Source organism: Eublepharis macularius, chromosome 1 (assembly GCF_028583425.1).
Source record: "Eublepharis macularius isolate TG4126 chromosome 1, MPM_Emac_v1.0, whole genome shotgun sequence".
NCBI classification, from domain to species: Eukaryota; Metazoa; Chordata; class Lepidosauria; order Squamata; family Eublepharidae; genus Eublepharis; species Eublepharis macularius.
In genome coordinates this window covers 125,815,187-125,834,236 of record NC_072790.1, presented here as the reverse complement: position 1 = coordinate 125,834,236, position 19,050 = coordinate 125,815,187, and the positions used below count along the sequence as shown (strand labels likewise).

Here is a 19,050-nt window from a genome sequence, read left to right as displayed (position 1 = left end):
CAAAATGAAGACAGATACTGCCAGATGAGGGTTTGTTAGCTAACTCATTATATATACTTATTTTCTGTGCATGCAAGAAAATATTTTTGAATAATATGTTAATTTTAAAAGGTACTCTATTCAACAGAGCTTCTGTCTGAAATGCTGAAGGGCTATTATCAGAGTTATGCATAACCTTGCTCTCATAAATTTTGTAATTGACTTTTATCTGCTGTGGCAGCCATTTTGTAGTTCGCCCACCACCTTTTGTTAGAATTCCAAATATGCCCATAGACTCAAAAAGGTTGGGGACTACAGGAGCATGCAATTCGAGTTTCCAATTTGGGATAAATACCCGAATCAGACCTGATTTGTAAAGGTTTGAGATTTCTGAATCGGGCCCAGCATCACGGGCTCAATTTGGGAATCCTGAATCAAAGCTTTCCAAAGTGATTCAAGTCACTTCAGAAAGCTTCAGGCATGTTTAAAGCCCCATGTTCTCATTCCAGCTGGTTGGTGGACTTCACCAGTCAGTTGGAGCAAGGGGGTGGGGGGTTAAATTTTAAAGCAACCTCCACACCACTCCCAAGTGGTGCAGAGGGTGCTTTAAGTTTGCCCGTTGCTCCAGCTGACTCCACTAGTCAGGTGGAGCAAGGGGCTGGGGGGCTGGGGCGGGACAAAGCTTACCTCGGCTTTTTCACTTTGGTGCGCTCCGAATTTTTATGGAGCATACAGAAGCGGTTTAAATACCCGAATCCTGAAGCGGCTTGCCACTTCAGGTTTTGGGTTATTCCGGATCGTTTTCCCGCTTCAGGTAAACCCAAAGCAGGAAACCCCTGCACACCCGTATTGGGGACCACTGGTTTAAACCTACTGTTGCCTCCTCAATCTGTGTTGCCATGGCTGCATCTGTGGTATTTACTTGACGCAGTGCTAATCCAAGGCAATAATGGATCCTACTAAGTGCTAACTTTTACTCACGATCCTCCTCAGAAAGTTGAATCTAAACAGGAATAGTAAGGGAGAGATTAGAGTATTTATTTATTTGTTTATATTTCAATTTATATACCGCCCATCCCCAGGGGCTCTGGGCGGTGAACAGTTTAAAATCGATAAAAACAAGAAAACAACAAAACTAAAATCAATATACAAACAATGAAACAAATTAATGAAGTGCAGTGGTGGGGAGAACCCTCCCTCACCCCAAAGGTGGGAGGCCGACATGGCACCGCCCCCTTCAACCACCGAATGCCTGGCAGAACAGCTCTGTCTTACAGGTCCGGCGGAACGATAATATGTCCTGCTGGGCCCGGGTCTCCATTGACAGAGTGTTCCACCAGGCTGGGGCCAGGACTGAAAAGGCCCTGGCCCTGGTTGAAGTGAGGCGGGCTTCCTTAGGGCCGGGGACCACAAGTAAACATTTATTCGCTGATCGAAGCGATCTCCAGGGAACGTACAGGGAGAGGCAGTCCCGAAGATATGCCAGTCCCAACCTGCTCAGGGCTTTAAAGGTAAGAACCAACACCTTGAACCTGATTCGGAATTCAACCGGAAGCCAGTGCAGCTGACGCAGGACAGGTGTGATATGTGACTGGTAAGATATACCAGTCAGGACCCATGCCACTGCATTCTGGACCAGTTGTAGTTTCTGGATCAGGCCCAGGGGTAGCCCAGCGTAGAGTGAGTTACAGTAATCTAGCCTGGAGGTGACCGTTGCATGGATCACTGTAGCCAGGTCCTGGGGTGTCAGGTAGGGGGCAAGTTGCCTGATCTGACAAAGATGGAAAAATGCGGACTTGGCAACTGCCGTGACCTGGGCCTCCATCGATAGGGAGACATCCAGGAGCACACCCAGACTCTTTACCACTGGCAAAGTTGCCAGTGGTGTCCCATCCAGGGCAGGGAGCGGGATCCCAACATCTGGCAGCCCCCGTCCCAGCTGCAGGACCTCCGTCTTCACTGGGTTCAATTTCAGCCTGCTCTGTTTCAACCATGCCGTCACAGCCTCCAAAGCTCTGGCCAAATTGTCTGGGGCCGTGTCTGGCCGGCCGTCCATCAACAGAAAAAGCTGGGTGTCATCCGTGTATACCATTCAGAATGTACATTGTGTAAAAGTGAGCTGATAACCTACCATTAAAAATGTTCTGCACATCTTTTATGGACATGTCACTATCACCCTTGACAATAAAGAGAGTTGGTAGTCCTTAGAAGGGTAGATAGGTAGGGTATAAATTTTGTAAAATAAGATATAAAAATACAGAGTTGCAGCCTCCATGGAACTTTATCCCTACCTTGCTATCTCTCCTTCCTTGTGGGGGAGTTTTGTGGAGAAATGCTTTTTATTTGTAGATGTGGGCTATATCAAAACCTTCATCCCAGTTTAAAAAGTATTCCTTAGCTGAAAACAAGTAGGACGGGGAGGGAGAGCCAATGCTTTCTAAACTGCATCCAGCCTTGGGCTTTAGTCATGCAAATTTGGCCTGAAGACTTTCTGCAAAAGCTTATCTTCTCAGGTATGTGTGTGTGAGGAAACAGAGACTTGGAGGACTAAAATGCCAGAGAGGTTTCTTCATGGAGCTCTGAGGAAAAGCCTCTCTGAACTATCCCTTTGACCTGCCAGTGGTAGTCAAAGGGGGAGAATAAAATTTGCTGGCACAAGGAGGAGGCTGTCTTTGGTTGATTCAAGTTGGAAGCTGAAGGAGCTGAGAGCTGGAGGTGTGCAATTTGGTTCAGAATTTGGATTAAAATACGGATTTTTTGGCTGATTTACTGTCATCTAGGTATTCTGAAAAATAAGCCAAACCACAGGTATCCTGAATTTTACCAAATTAATTCGGTAAAATTTGGCCATTGTTTCCTATGGGAAAGTCAATCTGGGGAATATCTGGTGGGGTGGGTGAACATTTTCTAACTAATCTTCACCAAATTTGGAGAAAGCCTACTCCTGATGGCGCCCAATGTTTCATGAAGATTGGACCCTAAGGGCCAGTTTTATGGGCCCCTAAAGAGGCTCTAGGGGGTGGGGATGGCACTTTTAAGAGTGGTTCTGTTCGGCTTTCTTTGGGATGAGCTCAGCTTGCATTTGGGAGTGTGATTTGGCGATGGCAGCTTTGCCGCAGTGTGTTTCTGCAGCTCTGAGTTTTTCCCATAGGAAACAATGGAGTGGCTGGGGGCACCCTGTTCAGGAGCCCATAGAATTGCCCCCCTAGGGTCCAATGTTCCTGAAATTTGCAAGTTCTTATAGGACAGTCAAGAGTAGGTCCTCTGCAAATTTATTGGTGTTTGCTTGAAACCCCCCCCCCAACTCTCCATATGTTTTTTCCCATAGGGAATAGTGGAGAGTGGCCGGGGACACCTTCTTTTGGGGGTCCATAAAATTGGACCCGAGGTGCAATCTTCATCAAATTTTGGGGTCTTTAGAGGACAGTCAGAAGTAGATTCCCTCCAAATTTGGTGTAGTTGGAAAATGACACCCCCCCCCAGCCCACCTACCCCCTAGCCCACCAGATAGCCCCCTGAGTGATTTCCCCAAAGGGAATAATAGCTGAATATTACTGATTTCGTAAAAAAAATTCACATTTACCAATTTTGGGGGGAGTGCACACTCTACCTTGTAGGTAGTGTTCACTGATCATGTGGAAGTTAGAGGTCTGAACCAGGAAAGTTATGAGAACTTCTCAATAAGGTGGAACTTTCTATGACAGAGAGCCTATCTAAACAGAAGATCTAAGTTAGGCATGTCCAAAGGGAGGGATAGAGGAATTATGTATTTACCCATTTCTTTCTGCATTCCCTTGCTTGCTTTGGTGCTGCACTTAAAAGTGTGAGTGTTTTTTTTTTCATTAATAAATGTTTTTAAAATTCTTAAATGCTGGTAGCTGTTCCCTGTACCACATAGACTCCCACTGCTCAACCATGCTACCTAAAAGAAGAGCCACAGGAGGGGGTGGTGTTCTGTTGGTACTTGGCTGATCCCCCAGTGGTGCACAACTGCAGTAAACAGTTCCTGTGGTAACCAGGTGCTGGATAGCAGGAGACCGGGCACAAGGCAGGGCTCAGAGTGGCAAGCCTTCCCAGGGGAGTGTGGAGTCTTGCCAAGTGATGGCTGCAGGAGCAAGAGGGAAGGGGCAAAAGCCCCTCTGAGCATTGGAGGGGACCACATAGGTGGCACATGCCAGGCAAGACGTGGACAGCCACTGGTTACCCTTAGGTACATTTCGCACTCGGTTTTTAGAGCGCGTTTGTACCTGTTCCACATCCCATGTTTGCAAGGTTTTCACACTTAAAAGCAGTCATGGGATGCAGTCCCGCTTTTTGTCCGCTGTATCCCCGATTTTTCCCCCTGCGGACATACCCCGATGTTTTTTTAAGTTCGCTGCCGACTAGCAGCTGGCCTGCATTTTGCTAATGTGAACACTTTTGCCCCCTTTTTGCTTCTCTCCCCCCCCTCTCCTTTTCCCTGGGAGCTGATTGGTTTGTGCAGAATTAACCACTCCCACCCTCCTCAGCTCTCTGAACTCCTTGTCCACCATTTTTTTTAGTAAAGCGAGCTGAGGGTCATAAGGCTGCTTCTTCGTTGGTTTCCTTCCTCCCGGTATGCATGCTGTTTTATTTTTTTTCAAAAGCCAGGAATGATTCCTAAGCTTGCTGCTAATTCCCTGCTAGCTTTAAAATCAAGGAAAGTGTTAAATAGCTGCTTTCTCCTTCCTCCCTTAGGGTATGCACACACATTCTTTTTTTTTAAAGACAAGAATGGGTTGCAACGTTGTAATGTTCCTGCACTTTCTTCCTGGCTTTAAAAGCCAGGAAAGGATTAAATGGCTGCTTTTCCCTCCCTCCCAGGCATGTTTCAGACTTTGCCAAAGAGGGGGAAAAAACCCAAACATTTTGCACAGCGCTTTGGAAACAAGCCTCTGCTTCCTGGGAGGAGATTAATCGGCAGCATTTTAACCCTTTCCTGGCTTGATTTAAAAAAATGAGAGTGGTACATGTTTTCCCCCAGAACTCTGCCACCAATTGCCTCTCCGGTGGGCAGGGTACAGCCCAATCAGCAAAAAGGGGGGAAGGGTTCCAACATTCCAACGTTACTACGCATGCTGAATTTTTTTAAAAAAAGTATGACGTGAATTGCAAGGCCCCAAAAGCCCAAAATTGCACCGAGGTTTTGAAATGAAGCACAGACACCAAATCGAAATTGCAGTGGACAGTGTGAAATGAACAGGTGCAATGCCGAAGCCACTGCGATCGGGGCGAATGCTCATAAATGGCGGTTTAAACCGTAAGTGCGAAAAGGGTCTTAGACACCTCAGAGTGCAAAGAGGGGCAGTGGGGCTGTTCCACCACAAGAGGTATTCCACATTCTGTAACTCTTTTTCCTTTAGGGTTGAACTATAATCCTTCACCAACTTTATCTTGTCTAAGGGTAAAACTAGACAAGATCCTGTGAGATCTATGATTTGGTCTTTCCCACATTTTAAAAATGTGCATATTAGCTATATGAGAGTCCTATTAAGATCAGCTGCACCAAGGGAAGAGGAGGTTTAACTTTTCCCTGCTTCCAGCTTTACCAGTCAATGTTTAGGAACAAACTAGACACTGATGTATCCCTAAGTCTGCTATGATGACATAGTGCCATTTTAGACACTGTTTTCTTTTAACTTCAAAAATTACTATGGAGGCCCAATCCTAGGACTATGGTTCAGTTGCTACTGTCTCCCCCTGTGCCATTTTCAGCTATAGATGCTGCAGGGAGAAGTCCCTCATCCCACTGCACCACAGTTCCCAGCAAGATTAGGCTCCCAATGGCAATTTTAAAAGTTAAAAAAAGTTTCTAAAATGGCAACACATCCCTGCATTTTAAAAACACAGTGGGGATCCAATCACCAATCTTCTGATATTTTATCCAATTGTCAGTGAATTACTCAATACTAGAGAAATAGAACAAAGAACAATTGAGACCCCTTATTCTGACAACATATGTTCCTCAGATCATGAGTAAGGGAATCTTGCTTTCACAAGATCTTGTACAAACAATATCTAGCACTTTTCTTCCTATATATTATGAAAAATGAAATCCGGCCCTCAAGTCAGTGTTGACTTATGGCAACCCCTGGTGAGGTTTTCATAGCAAGAGACTAACAGAGGTGGTTTGCCATTGCCTGCATCTGCAAATTTGGTCTTCATTGGAAGTCTCCCATCCAAATACTAACCAAGGCTAACCCTGCTTAGCTTCTAAGATCTGACAAGATCAGGCTCACCTTGGCTATCCAGGGCTGTTTTCACACACACCCTGGGAGATCATGCAAACTCATGGCATGAAGTGTCTTCCTAGCATGATCTCCCAGCACGATCCCCTTTAATGGCCCAATGACGTCAGAAAAAGGGCCATTAAACAGGATCATGCTGGGAAATTGTGCTAGGAAGACGCTTTTATGCCGTGAGTTTCGCGCAATCTTCTGGGCACGTGGCCATGTGAAAACGGCCAAGGTGAGGGCCTATATATTATAGTGCCCAGAAATGTCTTCCACAAGACTTTCACAAATGGGGAACACAATAAATTTGACTTACTTATGGAAGTTTCTGTGGTCTTTTTCTTGGATTTCTGCAAGAGTTCTAGCACAAGCAGAAATTATGTGCTGGATTCAAACTCAAGAACTGGCACGTAGTTGAGTTTGGTCCACAAAATATATAAAACTAAGGATTTAACTATAATTGCTAGGTCCTAATTAAAGATGTGCATTTGAAAAGCAACGGATCACATAGTTTCTGTTAACAGAGAAACTGATCAAATTCTTTGATTTTTGGATATGAACCAACTAGTCCAGATCTGGCCATTTTTTAGGATAGAACAATATTTGTAGTTGCAAACTGCTTTCAATTTCCCTATGCTGTCCTTAACTTCATTTTCTGGGAGTGGTTAAGGGCAGGATGGTCACAGTGTAGAATGATCCAGCAGATCTGTGTTTGACAGGTACACTGTGAAGTCAGACCACTTAGGCTTGGATTGCATAACATCATTCCCCTCACACTTAAAAATAAGCCTTACGCCAACTTTCACACATATCAGAATATTGACAGATGGAGGCAAAACTCACCACTACATATAAATTTTACTGGTATGTAAAACAGGGATTCTTTATCCACACTGTCTGCAATTTGCTATGGAAAACACCTTGGGCAAAGGCTACAATCCTAGAGAATTTCATTCCATGGGCAGGGATGGGGGAGTGGGGAATTAGAGACATTGAAGTCATAAATGTGTTACATGTTTTATTGTCTCTAGAATAGGAAAGACTTATTCTATCTGTCTGAAGTTTGGAATGGAGAACGCCTTGAGTAAAGGTAAAATCCATGAGAATTTGATCCTAATAGGTTGAGAAACAAAAAAGTTACAAACGGGCATGTGTTTCTCACTGAAAGAAACCCAAATGCAATAGCAATTATGACCACATGGTAACAATGTTAAAGAATCCAAACAGAAATTTTAATGGAAAAAATTAGACAAACTGAAATAAAATTTTGTATACACTCTTTGTCTTAATAGTACACTCATAGCGCAAGCCTATGCAGAGTTACTCCAACTGAAACCTATTGATTGACTCTGCATAGGATTGCACTTTCAGTGGTAGATCAGAGAACTAACTTTTCATCCTTGTTATACTTTCTTGATTTATTCTGGACTTTGATTTTTGTTCAAATTTAAAACTAGCTGATAATTCTGAAGGAATACAAATCAATTTGTTGCAAAGATTCACTGCAATTTAAAACTTAAGATATAATGCAAAGGCTACAATGGTAGAATTTACCACACAATTTTTAAAACTATGAAATTATGCTAAAAAGACATAATAACAAATGGACTTCAAAATTGCATTGTCCTGTGCTAAAGATATGAATACTGAAGGATATTGTAAAAGTCTTTTTATCATCAAAAATGATGGTATTTCCTGACCTGTGAACAACTTCCTACAGTTACTATTTCAGGCAACATTACTTTTTCTTCCCTGCACGTTTCCCTGGCTTTTTTTTCTGTATGTCTGGAGTTTTCTTCTCCTGTTCTGCTCGAAGAGCGGCTTCTTCAGCTGCCAGTGCTTCTTGTCTTAAACGCTCAGCCTCTAGTAGCTTAGCTCTGTATGCCTCCCGGATGCTGAGATACCTGCCTCGTGCTTCATCTAAGGCTGTCTATCCAAAACACAAATACACCCATCCAAAGACAAAATCAGTTTTTAGCTATGTAGTAAAGACTCGTGTCTCACCAGTAGAATGTTAAATGCCTTAATTATTGTACAAATACAGACATCTTCTCCTTTTTTCATTTTTTCCTATTTACTAGGCTTAATTAATCAATTTATGACGAACAGGAAAAGTTTTTAAACTGTAACCTTGTAATTAAAACTTCTTAGGTGCACACCTAAAAAAAATGTTGCCCTCACTTTGGGCCAAACTACACGATACCTGTGACACTACTAGGGTTGGGGTTCCCCCGTTCATATGGAGCCCCACCCCATGGTGGGGCAAATATGGCTTTTCTGTAGCTGATCTGCCTTGTGAATCTAGCATGGGAGGGAAGGTTGAAGCCCCTCCCCCCCATTTCATGCTCCTGAGCTGAACTGAGCCCCAGTGTGTTTGGAAACATTAGTTCCCCAGTATTGTGTCTGTCTTTTGCCTCCACTTGCAGAATGAGGCAGGCAGCCACCACAAATGGGGCCTTTTCAGTGATGACGCCTCAGCCTTTGTAATGTCCACAGAGTTGCCAAGAACCTACTTTACTGTCCTTTAGTTACCAGGCCAAACATATCTTTTTACCCTGGCTTTTAATGGAATGGTTCCATCTTTTTAAAGGTCTGATGGTCTAATTCTACCCTAAGGGCTGTTTTATAGGTACTATTTTAGGCTGTTCATTGCATGTTTTAATGCTCTGGCAGGCTCTTGGCTTGTTTTATTATTGTTTTTATGATTTTACTGTATTTGTTTTTTACTTTGCAAGCTACTTCCATTAAGTCCCTGAAGAGGCAGCATAAAAAATATTCTAATAAAATTTGGTTTGTTCTCTCTCCTGTTATCTCCCTCTCTAGGAAATCCATACATGGTGATGCAAGAATATTAAATAACATGGGTCTTTGCTTTGTCTTTAAATTATAGCAATATAATACCATTTTCAAAGAGTTGCCAATCTGGCACCTTGCCAAAAGAAGTTGTTCTTTGCCATTCTCATTTGCTAATAAGTAAGTAAATAAAAAAGAAGGGGAAAACTAAAAATATAACAGTAGTACAAAGTGATAATATTAAACAGGCATTATTACTGAGGCAATATCCATCTGGATAATAAAGAGTCAGCATTTGTTATGGGAATTTCCATAAGAAACAAACACTTGTATCTAAATAATGTTATCAAATGCAGTCATTATGGACTTTTATCGATCTCAAGTAGAATTTCTCATAAATTTTATTACATGTCTAATGAACAAGGGAATTTTACTGACACTTAAGACAAAAGTGTATTTAGGAGTTCACTCATAAATTAGTTTCTTTGCCCTTATAACATATATTGTAACTTCATCTCCCTCCTTGACATGGAAATTTGGGCAGACAGTAAGCCTGCGGAAAAACATAGGGTCAAACTAGATGTGGCAACATTCTTGTGGCAGCCACAAGGATGCTATCATCATTTTAAAGTGATTTTAAAATTCCATAAAGGCACAGAGCACTCTCCACCATCATAGAGGGTAATATGTTCCTATAGCTATCTGTGTCTTTGGGGCTAAGGTTATCACACAGTTGCTATATGGTTTTCAGCTATGCATAATAATACCTTACCAGTATTATTTGAGTATATTTGGTATACCGAATACTGGATTCCCAGATAGACCCTAATTATTCAGGTTTACCCAGGAACCATTGTGCCAGCCATTTTAAAGCTGGTTGGTTTCTCCCTTCTTGTTTTTTCCTGGGCTTTTCCCCAGGAAGTATAGAGGAGGCAGGAGTGAGGAGGAGTGAGTGGTCAATGTGATGTGACATTGAGGGAGCTCTAGTTGTCTAGCCAATCACAGGGTATCTTTAATGGGAAAGCCTTTTTCAAATTCTTGCCTATAACAATGATAATATTAGGGTCTGCCTTGTGTGTTACCACTGTGTTTTGGATCTGTGCCTTTTGGATTACTTTGCTGCCTGTCTGGGACCACCTGAGGAAATGCTGCCTGCCTGGAGGACAAGAGTCAAGATCTGGTTTGAGAAGTCATCCTTTAAAAAACCCTTCCTTACAGGTTTCCTGGGGGTGGCCTGGTGTTTGGTTAGGGAGGAGTAGGGTAAGGAAAAGGGCCAAGCCTTTTCTTTCCTTATAAACTTTCTTTTAAAACTTTAATTGTTTTTACTGTTGTGCAGGGGAGGTGCTTTTACTGGTGGTTGTGTAACACTTGTTACTGTTGCTGTCGTGGGACAGATTGTTTTTTTGCTTGTATTTAAAGAGTTGTTAAATATTTTAAGAGTTTTAAAACGGTGACAGCATTCTTGTTGTGGCCATGGGAATACCGTCTTGTCTAGTTTGGCCCATAGTCGGCAACCATGCCAAAGAGGCAGAAGTCATCCCAAATAAGTAGCCAGATTATATATGGACTTACTTGTTGATCTTCATACATTTTCATTACATTTTGTTTCAGCTGATTCCTAGCCATGCGCTCTTGCTCTCTGTGTTCCAGGACCATCTCTCGAAATTGCCTAAAGCGATTGATTTCTTCTGCTTTATACATCTTTTGTTCTTGAATAATAGCTTCGTTCTTCAGCACAGGCTCAGGAAGTGTTTTTCTGAAGATAAAATAAAGATTACATATCTCCCTCCAAAGGCATTGTTGGAATTGGTTTTGAGGCCTAAAGAACAATGTGAACAGGAGATTCTTGTGGTTTGTGTCTTTATAACATAGAGCAATCTTCAACAGCTGGCTACTGACTATGCTCAAAGGAAACACACAATGTGCTGCTAAATAGAAGGGCAACCCTAAGGCTTAGATGAGTTGATTAAAATATTTCTTTACTTCTCAGTTGTAAAACTTAAACAAGAATTGTACTGATGTTATTTTATACAATGACGCATGTTGCAGTTTACCTAATGTAGGGGGTAAGGTCCAGAGGCTCCCATTCCTTCCGTTGAGCAGCTAAGCTTGTTTCAGCAGTTGCTGGAGATGTTAATGGTTCAGAAGCCGGAGAAGTAGCTTCTGACAAAAGAAAAATTGACAACTGCATGTGATCAATGTAGTTGGTGATAAAATAATGCTGCCTTTTATAACACAGATCTTTTTGCATAACCATGTGTGCTTTAATTTACACCGTTCCATATGACTGTCCCTTTATGTACCATCCATGACCACTGACTAGAATTATGATCAAAGCTCTGGTTACTAGTTATCGTGATCCAAGCACTAGGACTATAAGCAACATCTGTTCATGTGTGCAGTTCCCAGTCCAACAAGGGTATCCTCCACATACTTTGACACATGGATCACTCTTGCTGAATATGGATTACCATAGATGATAGTTATCTGAAAAAGGAAAACTTTTACAACATTTTAAAAAATTGTATTGGAATATTGTTCAAATATAGATTTAAAATGAGAAATATTTTATGGCATGCTAGAAATATAATTGATGGATGCTATTTTTTCAAAATAATTGAAAAATTTAACATCTGTAATAATGAAGTGCACATTAATCACTGCTGGAAGTTCTGCTCTATTCACATCACTGCCTGCTCTTCTTATGTCTCCTTCCATTTTCTCATTGACTTTAGTGTAAACTTGCAGCATGCTGTGGGGCTCCTTGTCTATGCTAAATTTGTATAGTGCTTAAACAACAGGCATCATACAAATAATAATGACGACAACAATAATGACTTTGTATTATAGGCCATCTTTGTATACAGCACTTTAAAGTTTTAAACTGCACAAAACCAAATTTCTACCCACCTTTCCAAAAGCTCAAGGAGGCTTACACTTACACCACAGAAACCATAGTGTCCTATCTTGGCATTAAGAGAACAATCCTAAACAGGTATATTCAGAATGTTACTCCTGTCCATTCACTAGGGCTTACCCCCAGGAAAATGTTCTTAAGCTTGCATTGCTAATTGCTTGACACTTAAATAGGTGGAATTCCTCTTTGGTTGCTGTTACTTTTAGAACTCCCTTATCCTACAGATTTGAAATACCCAAGTTCTGCACTCAGTATATATGGTGCACAGAAATCAAGGGTATTAAGGAATCAACCCCTTCCCAATTTTAAAATCTTTTGTTATTCACACTATTTGTTCACACAGAGCATCTGTGAAAGCTTTGTGGATGCTTTGATGTGTTCATGGTGTTACATAGCCTCCTTATTCCCATCCATGTTGAAGGCCAGCTCTATATATGTACTGGAACACATGTAGTCTTCTCATGTGCAAGGGTTTCAGTATTCACTAGAACTTCATGTCCAAAAATTGAGCCTCTGTAAATGGAGTCACTGCATCAATTGCTATTTTTTTGACCACTAAGCTTCAGGTAACCAACAGTATGCTTCTATTTGTCCTGAATAAGATAATGTCATCCCAATGCTGAGGTCATCATCACAACCAATTGATCAATAGTTTCCATGCATGGCTAATGATGGTGCATCTTCAGTGTGCAAGTCATTATTGGAGGGTGGCTGCAGTGTTTCTAGGAATGCTGTAGCAGTAACTGTCAGTGTTTCTATTTTGATTTTTGTTTCTACAGCTATTACTTTTCTGCTGGCTCTGTTGCAATAAGTGCATAGGGATCATTTCACACCATTGGCTTTGCAGCATTGTCAGACCACGGTATTACTGGGTCAGTTATAATACTCATATTTCAGCCTGTCCCATTGAAGTCACTGGCATAATGTCTTTAATCAAAACCATTCAAAAATGGCTTTCTACCATTGTATCAAATATTGGAAAGCGTTTGTTATTTAAAAAACCAAGCACCTCCAGATGAGAAAATCAGAGCACAAGAGAATATTTCTTCTGTATTTAAATGTGCAAATGCAAACTATTTGGATGTTCTCATGCTCCCCATTTGTGGCTGAGGGAAATGCAATATTTTCCTTTCCATGATTCTCACATCCAGAAACCATTTTTTTTCAAGACAAGAAAGCTTGTTTTGTAGACAAACATACCTGCTTCTCCAGAACCCCCCAGAGTGCTGGCAGCTTCAGCTTCAGAGTAGACCAAACCTTTCAGCATGCATTTATTGATAAACTGCATGCGCTCCTGAAAAGCCTGGGGAACAGAGATTTATTACACATAATTGAAAAACAGAACACTGTAAGCTATATTCATAATCAAGCCATTTTTGTACAGGAACATTTCAACAGTGACAAAAGATATATTCAATAATAAATGGATTTTATAAATGTAAAAGCTTAAAAGGCATTATACAATCGTAAAACCTCTAGGCATCCATGTATTGGTAAGCCAGTACTATTAATCTAGATTTGAAGAGCAACTTTTAGTAACAATAACCTGAATCTAGGATTGATATTCATCAACTGCATTTTTATTCTGCCCTTCCTCTAAGAAGTTCAGAGAGGCTCATGTAGTTCACTCCTTCCCCATTTTATCCTCACATGAACTCTATGAGTTAAGTTAGACTGACAGTGTATGACTTGCCCAACATCACCCTGTGAGCTTCATGACTGCGTGCTGATTTGAGCCCTAGTTTTCTCAGTCAAGCTGCAAAGACAGCCACCACCCATTCCTACCTTATAATTGCACATAAGGTAGGAGACAGATTCAATGGATCAACCAGAATTTCAGACCATTTTCCAAAAGCTCTGCCAGGTGGAGATAAGGCCCAATAGGCAGTTGAAACTGGTACCAAATGCACAGGGGATAGGCTCTCAATGGATCTGTCCATGGATCAGCCAGTGCATTTTTGCACAAATGATGCAAGACTGAATTATTTGGGGAGACTTTCTACTCAGATTATAGGGCTGTGTTATAAGTAGTAGCTCAGAGAAATACTTTGTTAAGGGACAGGGACTATAGACTAGTCTGCTGGGTACTGTCTGCTGATATAGATACTTTCCTACTGTGTAGTTCGACATTGCTAAATATGTCATGTTAATGACTTATGCTTAAATTCAGAAAGGTTTCATCTCTGTGTTCAGCTTTCTAATTTTTCATTTTTGTGGCTACTTTATCTTAGTGTATTTGTTTTCATTGAATGTTCAAAGTGTTGATTGTGTTGTATTTTGTTCTGGGAATGTCCTAGCTATTGATTATATTGTATTCATTTGCAGTATCATACTCTTTCTTGGATCTCAGTGAGAAAGGTGAACCATAAATAAAAACCACCACCACCATCACGATGATGATGATGATGATGATGATGATGAATCACAGAATCATAAAGTTGGTATCTCTAAGGTCATCTAGTCCAACTGTCTGCACAATGCAGGAAATTCACAACGACTCCCACCCCCAGTGACCCCTGCTCCATTACCCAGAAGATGACAAAACACTTCCAGGATCCCTAGCCAAACTGGTCTGGGGAAAATTGCTTTCTGACCCCAAGGTGGCAATCAGCACTACCCTGGGTGTGTAAGAAGGGGCCATAAGAACTAAGCACTGAGATAACCCTTCCTGCCCTCCCTCTCATGATCTGCCTAGGTTCACAAAATTAGCAGTTTGGTGTAGTGGTTAAGAACACGGGACTCTAACCTGGAGAGCCGGGTTTGATTCCCCACTCCTCCACTTGAAGCCAGCTGGGTGACCTTGGGCTAGTCACAGCTCTCTGGAGCTCTCTCAGCCCCACCCACCTCACAGGGTGAGTGTTGTGGGGATAATAATGACATACTTTGTAAACCGTGGGCATTCAGTTGTCCCGAAGGGCGGTATATAAATCGAATGTTGTTGTTGTTGTTGTTATTATTATTATTATTGCTGTCAGATGGCCATTTAGCCTCTGCTTAAAAACCTCTAAAGAAGGAAGCCTGTTCAACTGAGAGACCCACTCTGTCAGGAAGTTCTTTCTAATGTTTAGCTGAAAACTCTTGATTTAATTTCAACCCGTTGGTTCTGCTCCGACTTTCTGGGACAATGGAAAACAATTCTGCATCATCTTTTATATGATGGCCCTTCAAGTACTTGGAGACCCAGTTTGGTGTAGTGGTTAAGAGCATGGGACTCTAATCTGGAGAGCCGGGTTTGATTCCCCACTCCTCCACTTGAAGCCAGCTGAGTGACCTTGGGGTAGTCACAGTTCTCCAGAGCTCTCTCAGCCCCACCCCCCTCACAGGGTGTTTTGTTGTGGGGATAATAATAGCATACTTTGTAAACCACTCTGGGTGGGCATCAAGTTGTCCTGAAGGGTGGTATATAAATCAAATATGATGATGATGATGATGGTTTTCATATCACCTCTCCGTCGTCTCCTCTCCAGGCTAAACATACTGAGCTCCTTCAACCTTTCCTCATAAGACTTGGTCTCCAAACCCCTCACCATCTTCGTTGCCTTCCTCTGGACACTTCTAGCTTGTCTATATCCTTCTTAAATGGTTGTGTCCAAAACTAAACACAATACTGTAGGTGAGGTCTAACCAGAGCAGAGTAAAGCAATACCATCATTTCATGTAATCTAGACACTAGTGTTCATACAGCTCAAAATCGCATTTGCCTTTTTAGCTACCACATCACACTGCTGACTCATATTCAGTGTATGGTCTACTAAGACTCCAAGATCATTTTCGCTCATACTACTGCCAAGACAAGTCTCCTCCATCCTATAATTAAGCATTTGATTTTTCCTACCTAAATGCAGGAATTTATATTTATCTCTATTGAAATTCATTTTATTTGTTTTAGCCCACTTTTCCAGCCTGTCAAGATCATCCTGTATCCTGATTCTGTCTTCTACCATATTTTCTACCTCTCCCAATTAAGTATCATCTGCAAATTTAATAAGCGTTCCCTCTATTCCTTCATCCAAATTATTTATAAAAATGTTGAACAAAACAAGTCCCAGGACCAATCCCTGAGGCGCTCCACTTGTCATTTTTCTCCAAGAGGATGAGGAACCATTAACAAGCCCTCTTTGCATGTAATCTGTCAACCAGTTACAGATCCATCTAAGAGTAACAGGATCCAACCCACATTTTACCAACTTGTCCACAAGGATAGTGTGTGGAACCTTATCAAAAACCTTACTGAAACTGAGATAATCTATGTCTACAGCAATCCCATGATCCAGCAAGGTAGTAACTTTCTCAAAGAGAGAGAGAGAGAGAGAGAGAGAGAGAGAGAGAGAGAGAGAGAGAGAGAGAGAGAGAGAGTCTGACGTGACTTGTCCTTGAGAAACCCATGCTGGCTCTTAGTAAGCACAGCCATCCTTTCTAAATGCTCAAGGACTGACTGTTTGATGATTTGTTCTAATACTTTTCCAGGTATAGATGTCAAGCTAATGAGTTGTAGTTACCTGGATCATCTTTTTCCCCCTTCTTGAAGATGATAACATTTGCCTGCCTCTAATGTTCTGGCACCTCACCTGTTCTCCAAGAATTCTCCAAAATAATGAACAGAGTCCCAGAAATTACATCCTTGAGTTCTTTTAGTACCTTTCGATGCAGTTCATCTGGCCCTGAGGACTTAGTTTCATTTAAAGAAACTAACAGTGCAATCCTATGCAGAGTTAATCCAGCCTAAGCCTATTTATTTCAATGGACTTAGACAAGAGTAACCCTGTTTAGGATTGCACTGTTTTTATGTACTACCCCTATGCAAATCCTAGGCTGTAACTCCCTCCCCTCATCGTGTGTTCTGTTGTTACCATGTTGAGCACCATTTCCCTCACAGGAGAAGACTGAGGAAAAGTAGGAACTGAGCAGTTCTGCCCTCTCTTCATCACCTGTTACATTTCACTTTCCTGCCCCTGCAAATGGCCCTACCATGTCCTTGTTCTTTTTCGTACTTTGAACACAAGCGAAGAACACTTTTTTGTTTTGTTTTTAGCATCTCTTCCTAGCCTAAGCTCATACTGAGCATTAGCTTTCCTAACACTCTCCCTACAAGCACTGGTTATTTGTTTATATTTATCCTTGGTTATAAGGCCCTCCTTCCATTCTCTAAATGAATCTTTTTTATTCTCAGATCTTTAGAAAGCTGTTTATAGAGCCAGCTTGGCTTCTTTAGGCTCCTCCCATTTTTCTTTCTCATGGGAATTATTTGTGATTGTGCGCCTTCAATATTTTGCTTTTAAGAAACTTCCGCCCCTCTTGAACTCACTTCTCCTTAAGTATTTCTGACCATGGGATTCTATGCAGCATAACTTTAAGTTTGTTAAAATTTGCTTTCCTGAAGTCCAACCTATATGTTTGACTACGTACAGCTTTTCCCTTCCGCAAGGCTGTAAATTCCAAAATTACATGGTCCCTACTGCCCTGGGTGCCCACTACTTTTACCTCATCAACTAGTTCTTCCCTGTTGGTGAGAATCAAGTCCAGGATAGCAGATCCCCTTCTGTTTCCCTCTCCACTTTCTGAAAAATGTTGTCAGCAAGACAAGTCAGGAATTTATTTGGCCTTTCATGTTTAGCAGAGTTAGACTTCCAACAGATATCTGTGTAATTAAAATCTCCAATGATCACTGTGTCCCATCCCTTTGAGAACTCTGTAACTTGTTCTAGGAATGTCTTATCCAAATCCTCTGCCTCGCTTGGTGGTGTATAGCAGACCCCCACCATAATATCGCTATTATTTCTTACTCCTTTGATTTTTACCCAGAGACTCGCAACTGAACTTCCATGCTCAGATACACATATTTCCTCACAAGTATATACCTCCTTTATATATAATGCTGCTACTCCTCATTTGTCTATCTTTTTCAAACAAGGTGTATTCCTCAATCCTTGTATTCCAATTGTGAGTGTCATCCCACTAAGTTTCAGTAATGCCTATTATGTCATAGTCCCTTTCCTGTATTATGACTTCAAGTTCCTCCTGCTTGTTTCCCATACTCTGCGCATTAGTGTAGCGACATTGAAATCCATGAGTTATGTGCCCTGAGGTTTTCATTTCTGTATTTACCTGCAAGCTAATGTTTCCTAGCATATGCCACCCATGCAAATCTTTAGTGTTCTCATCTCCAGTTATAGGCTTTGAATTTTTGTCTCTCTCCCCCATATGATTTAGTTTAAAGCCTTCCTTATCAGGTTTGCAAGGCTTTTTCCAAATACATTTTTTCTTATCCTTGTGAGGTGCAAACCATCTCTCGATAGAAGAGCTTCACCTCAAAAGCATAAGCCATGGTCTAAAAATCCAAATCTTTCCTGATGACATCATCCCTTCAGCCTTCTCACAGCCTTCCCATGGTCTTCGACAGGAAAAACTGATGAAAACACAATCTGTGCTCCCAGGTTACCGCCTTTTTACCCAGAGCCACATAGTCTCTCTCTTTTTTTTTTTTTTGAAAAATTTTTATTGGGTTAGAATCCATTATTTCCACATTTACATTCAATTTTCCCCAATTTTTTCATCTCTAACCCCCTCCCTTTCCCCCCCCCTTTTTGTTGACTTCCAACAGCTTTCCAACCCTTTGTCCCCTTTCCCTTACTTTTATTAGCTTCCTCTATCTAAAACAAATATATATTCTCCATTATTCTAAGCAGTACATCCTTAACTATTTTTAACATTATATGCCCAAACTGTAAGCCTTTGTTTCCATCTTAGATAAACAATTTATCCCAATTTTTCAATTTCAGGTATTTCTATATATCATAAACCATATAGATCATACATTCGTTTATATCAAACAATTTGACTTATTCTCTATATATATTACTCATTCTATCTTTTTTTTTTTTAATAGTTCTATATATCTCTCCTCACGTAGTCAATCAATTTGACCCATCTATATCTTCAGACATTCAGTTTGGTACAAAACTTGTCAGAAAAAAAAGAAAATATTGTTAGTTAATCGCTCCTTATATTTAGTCCTTATAATTAATTATTTTCTCTATGTTCTGTTTGTTAACCTATATATATCTATATATATGTCAATCTATTAATCTGACTGCTTATTAATTCACATTT

At 41.1% G+C, this 19,050-nt stretch overlaps 1 protein-coding gene across 3 annotated transcripts in view; it reads right to left on the bottom strand.

The window, feature by feature from the left end:
• Positions 1 to 7,440: 7,440 nt before the first annotated feature.
• ADGB (androglobin) overlaps positions 7,441 to 19,050 on the bottom strand; it is a 219,992-nt gene continuing 208,382 nt past the window's right edge. For all 3 annotated transcript variants that reach the window (XM_055001570.1, XM_055001578.1, XM_055001587.1), the window contains 4 exons: positions 13,141 to 13,243; positions 11,078 to 11,186; positions 10,596 to 10,779; positions 7,441 to 8,160 (listed from right to left, as the gene is read on the bottom strand). In XM_055001570.1, the coding sequence (XP_054857545.1) occupies positions 7,969 to 8,160; positions 10,596 to 10,779; positions 11,078 to 11,186; positions 13,141 to 13,243 (588 nt within the window). In that variant the 3' untranslated portion in view covers positions 7,441 to 7,968. The remainder of the gene's footprint in view (positions 8,161 to 10,595; positions 10,780 to 11,077; positions 11,187 to 13,140; positions 13,244 to 19,050) is intronic.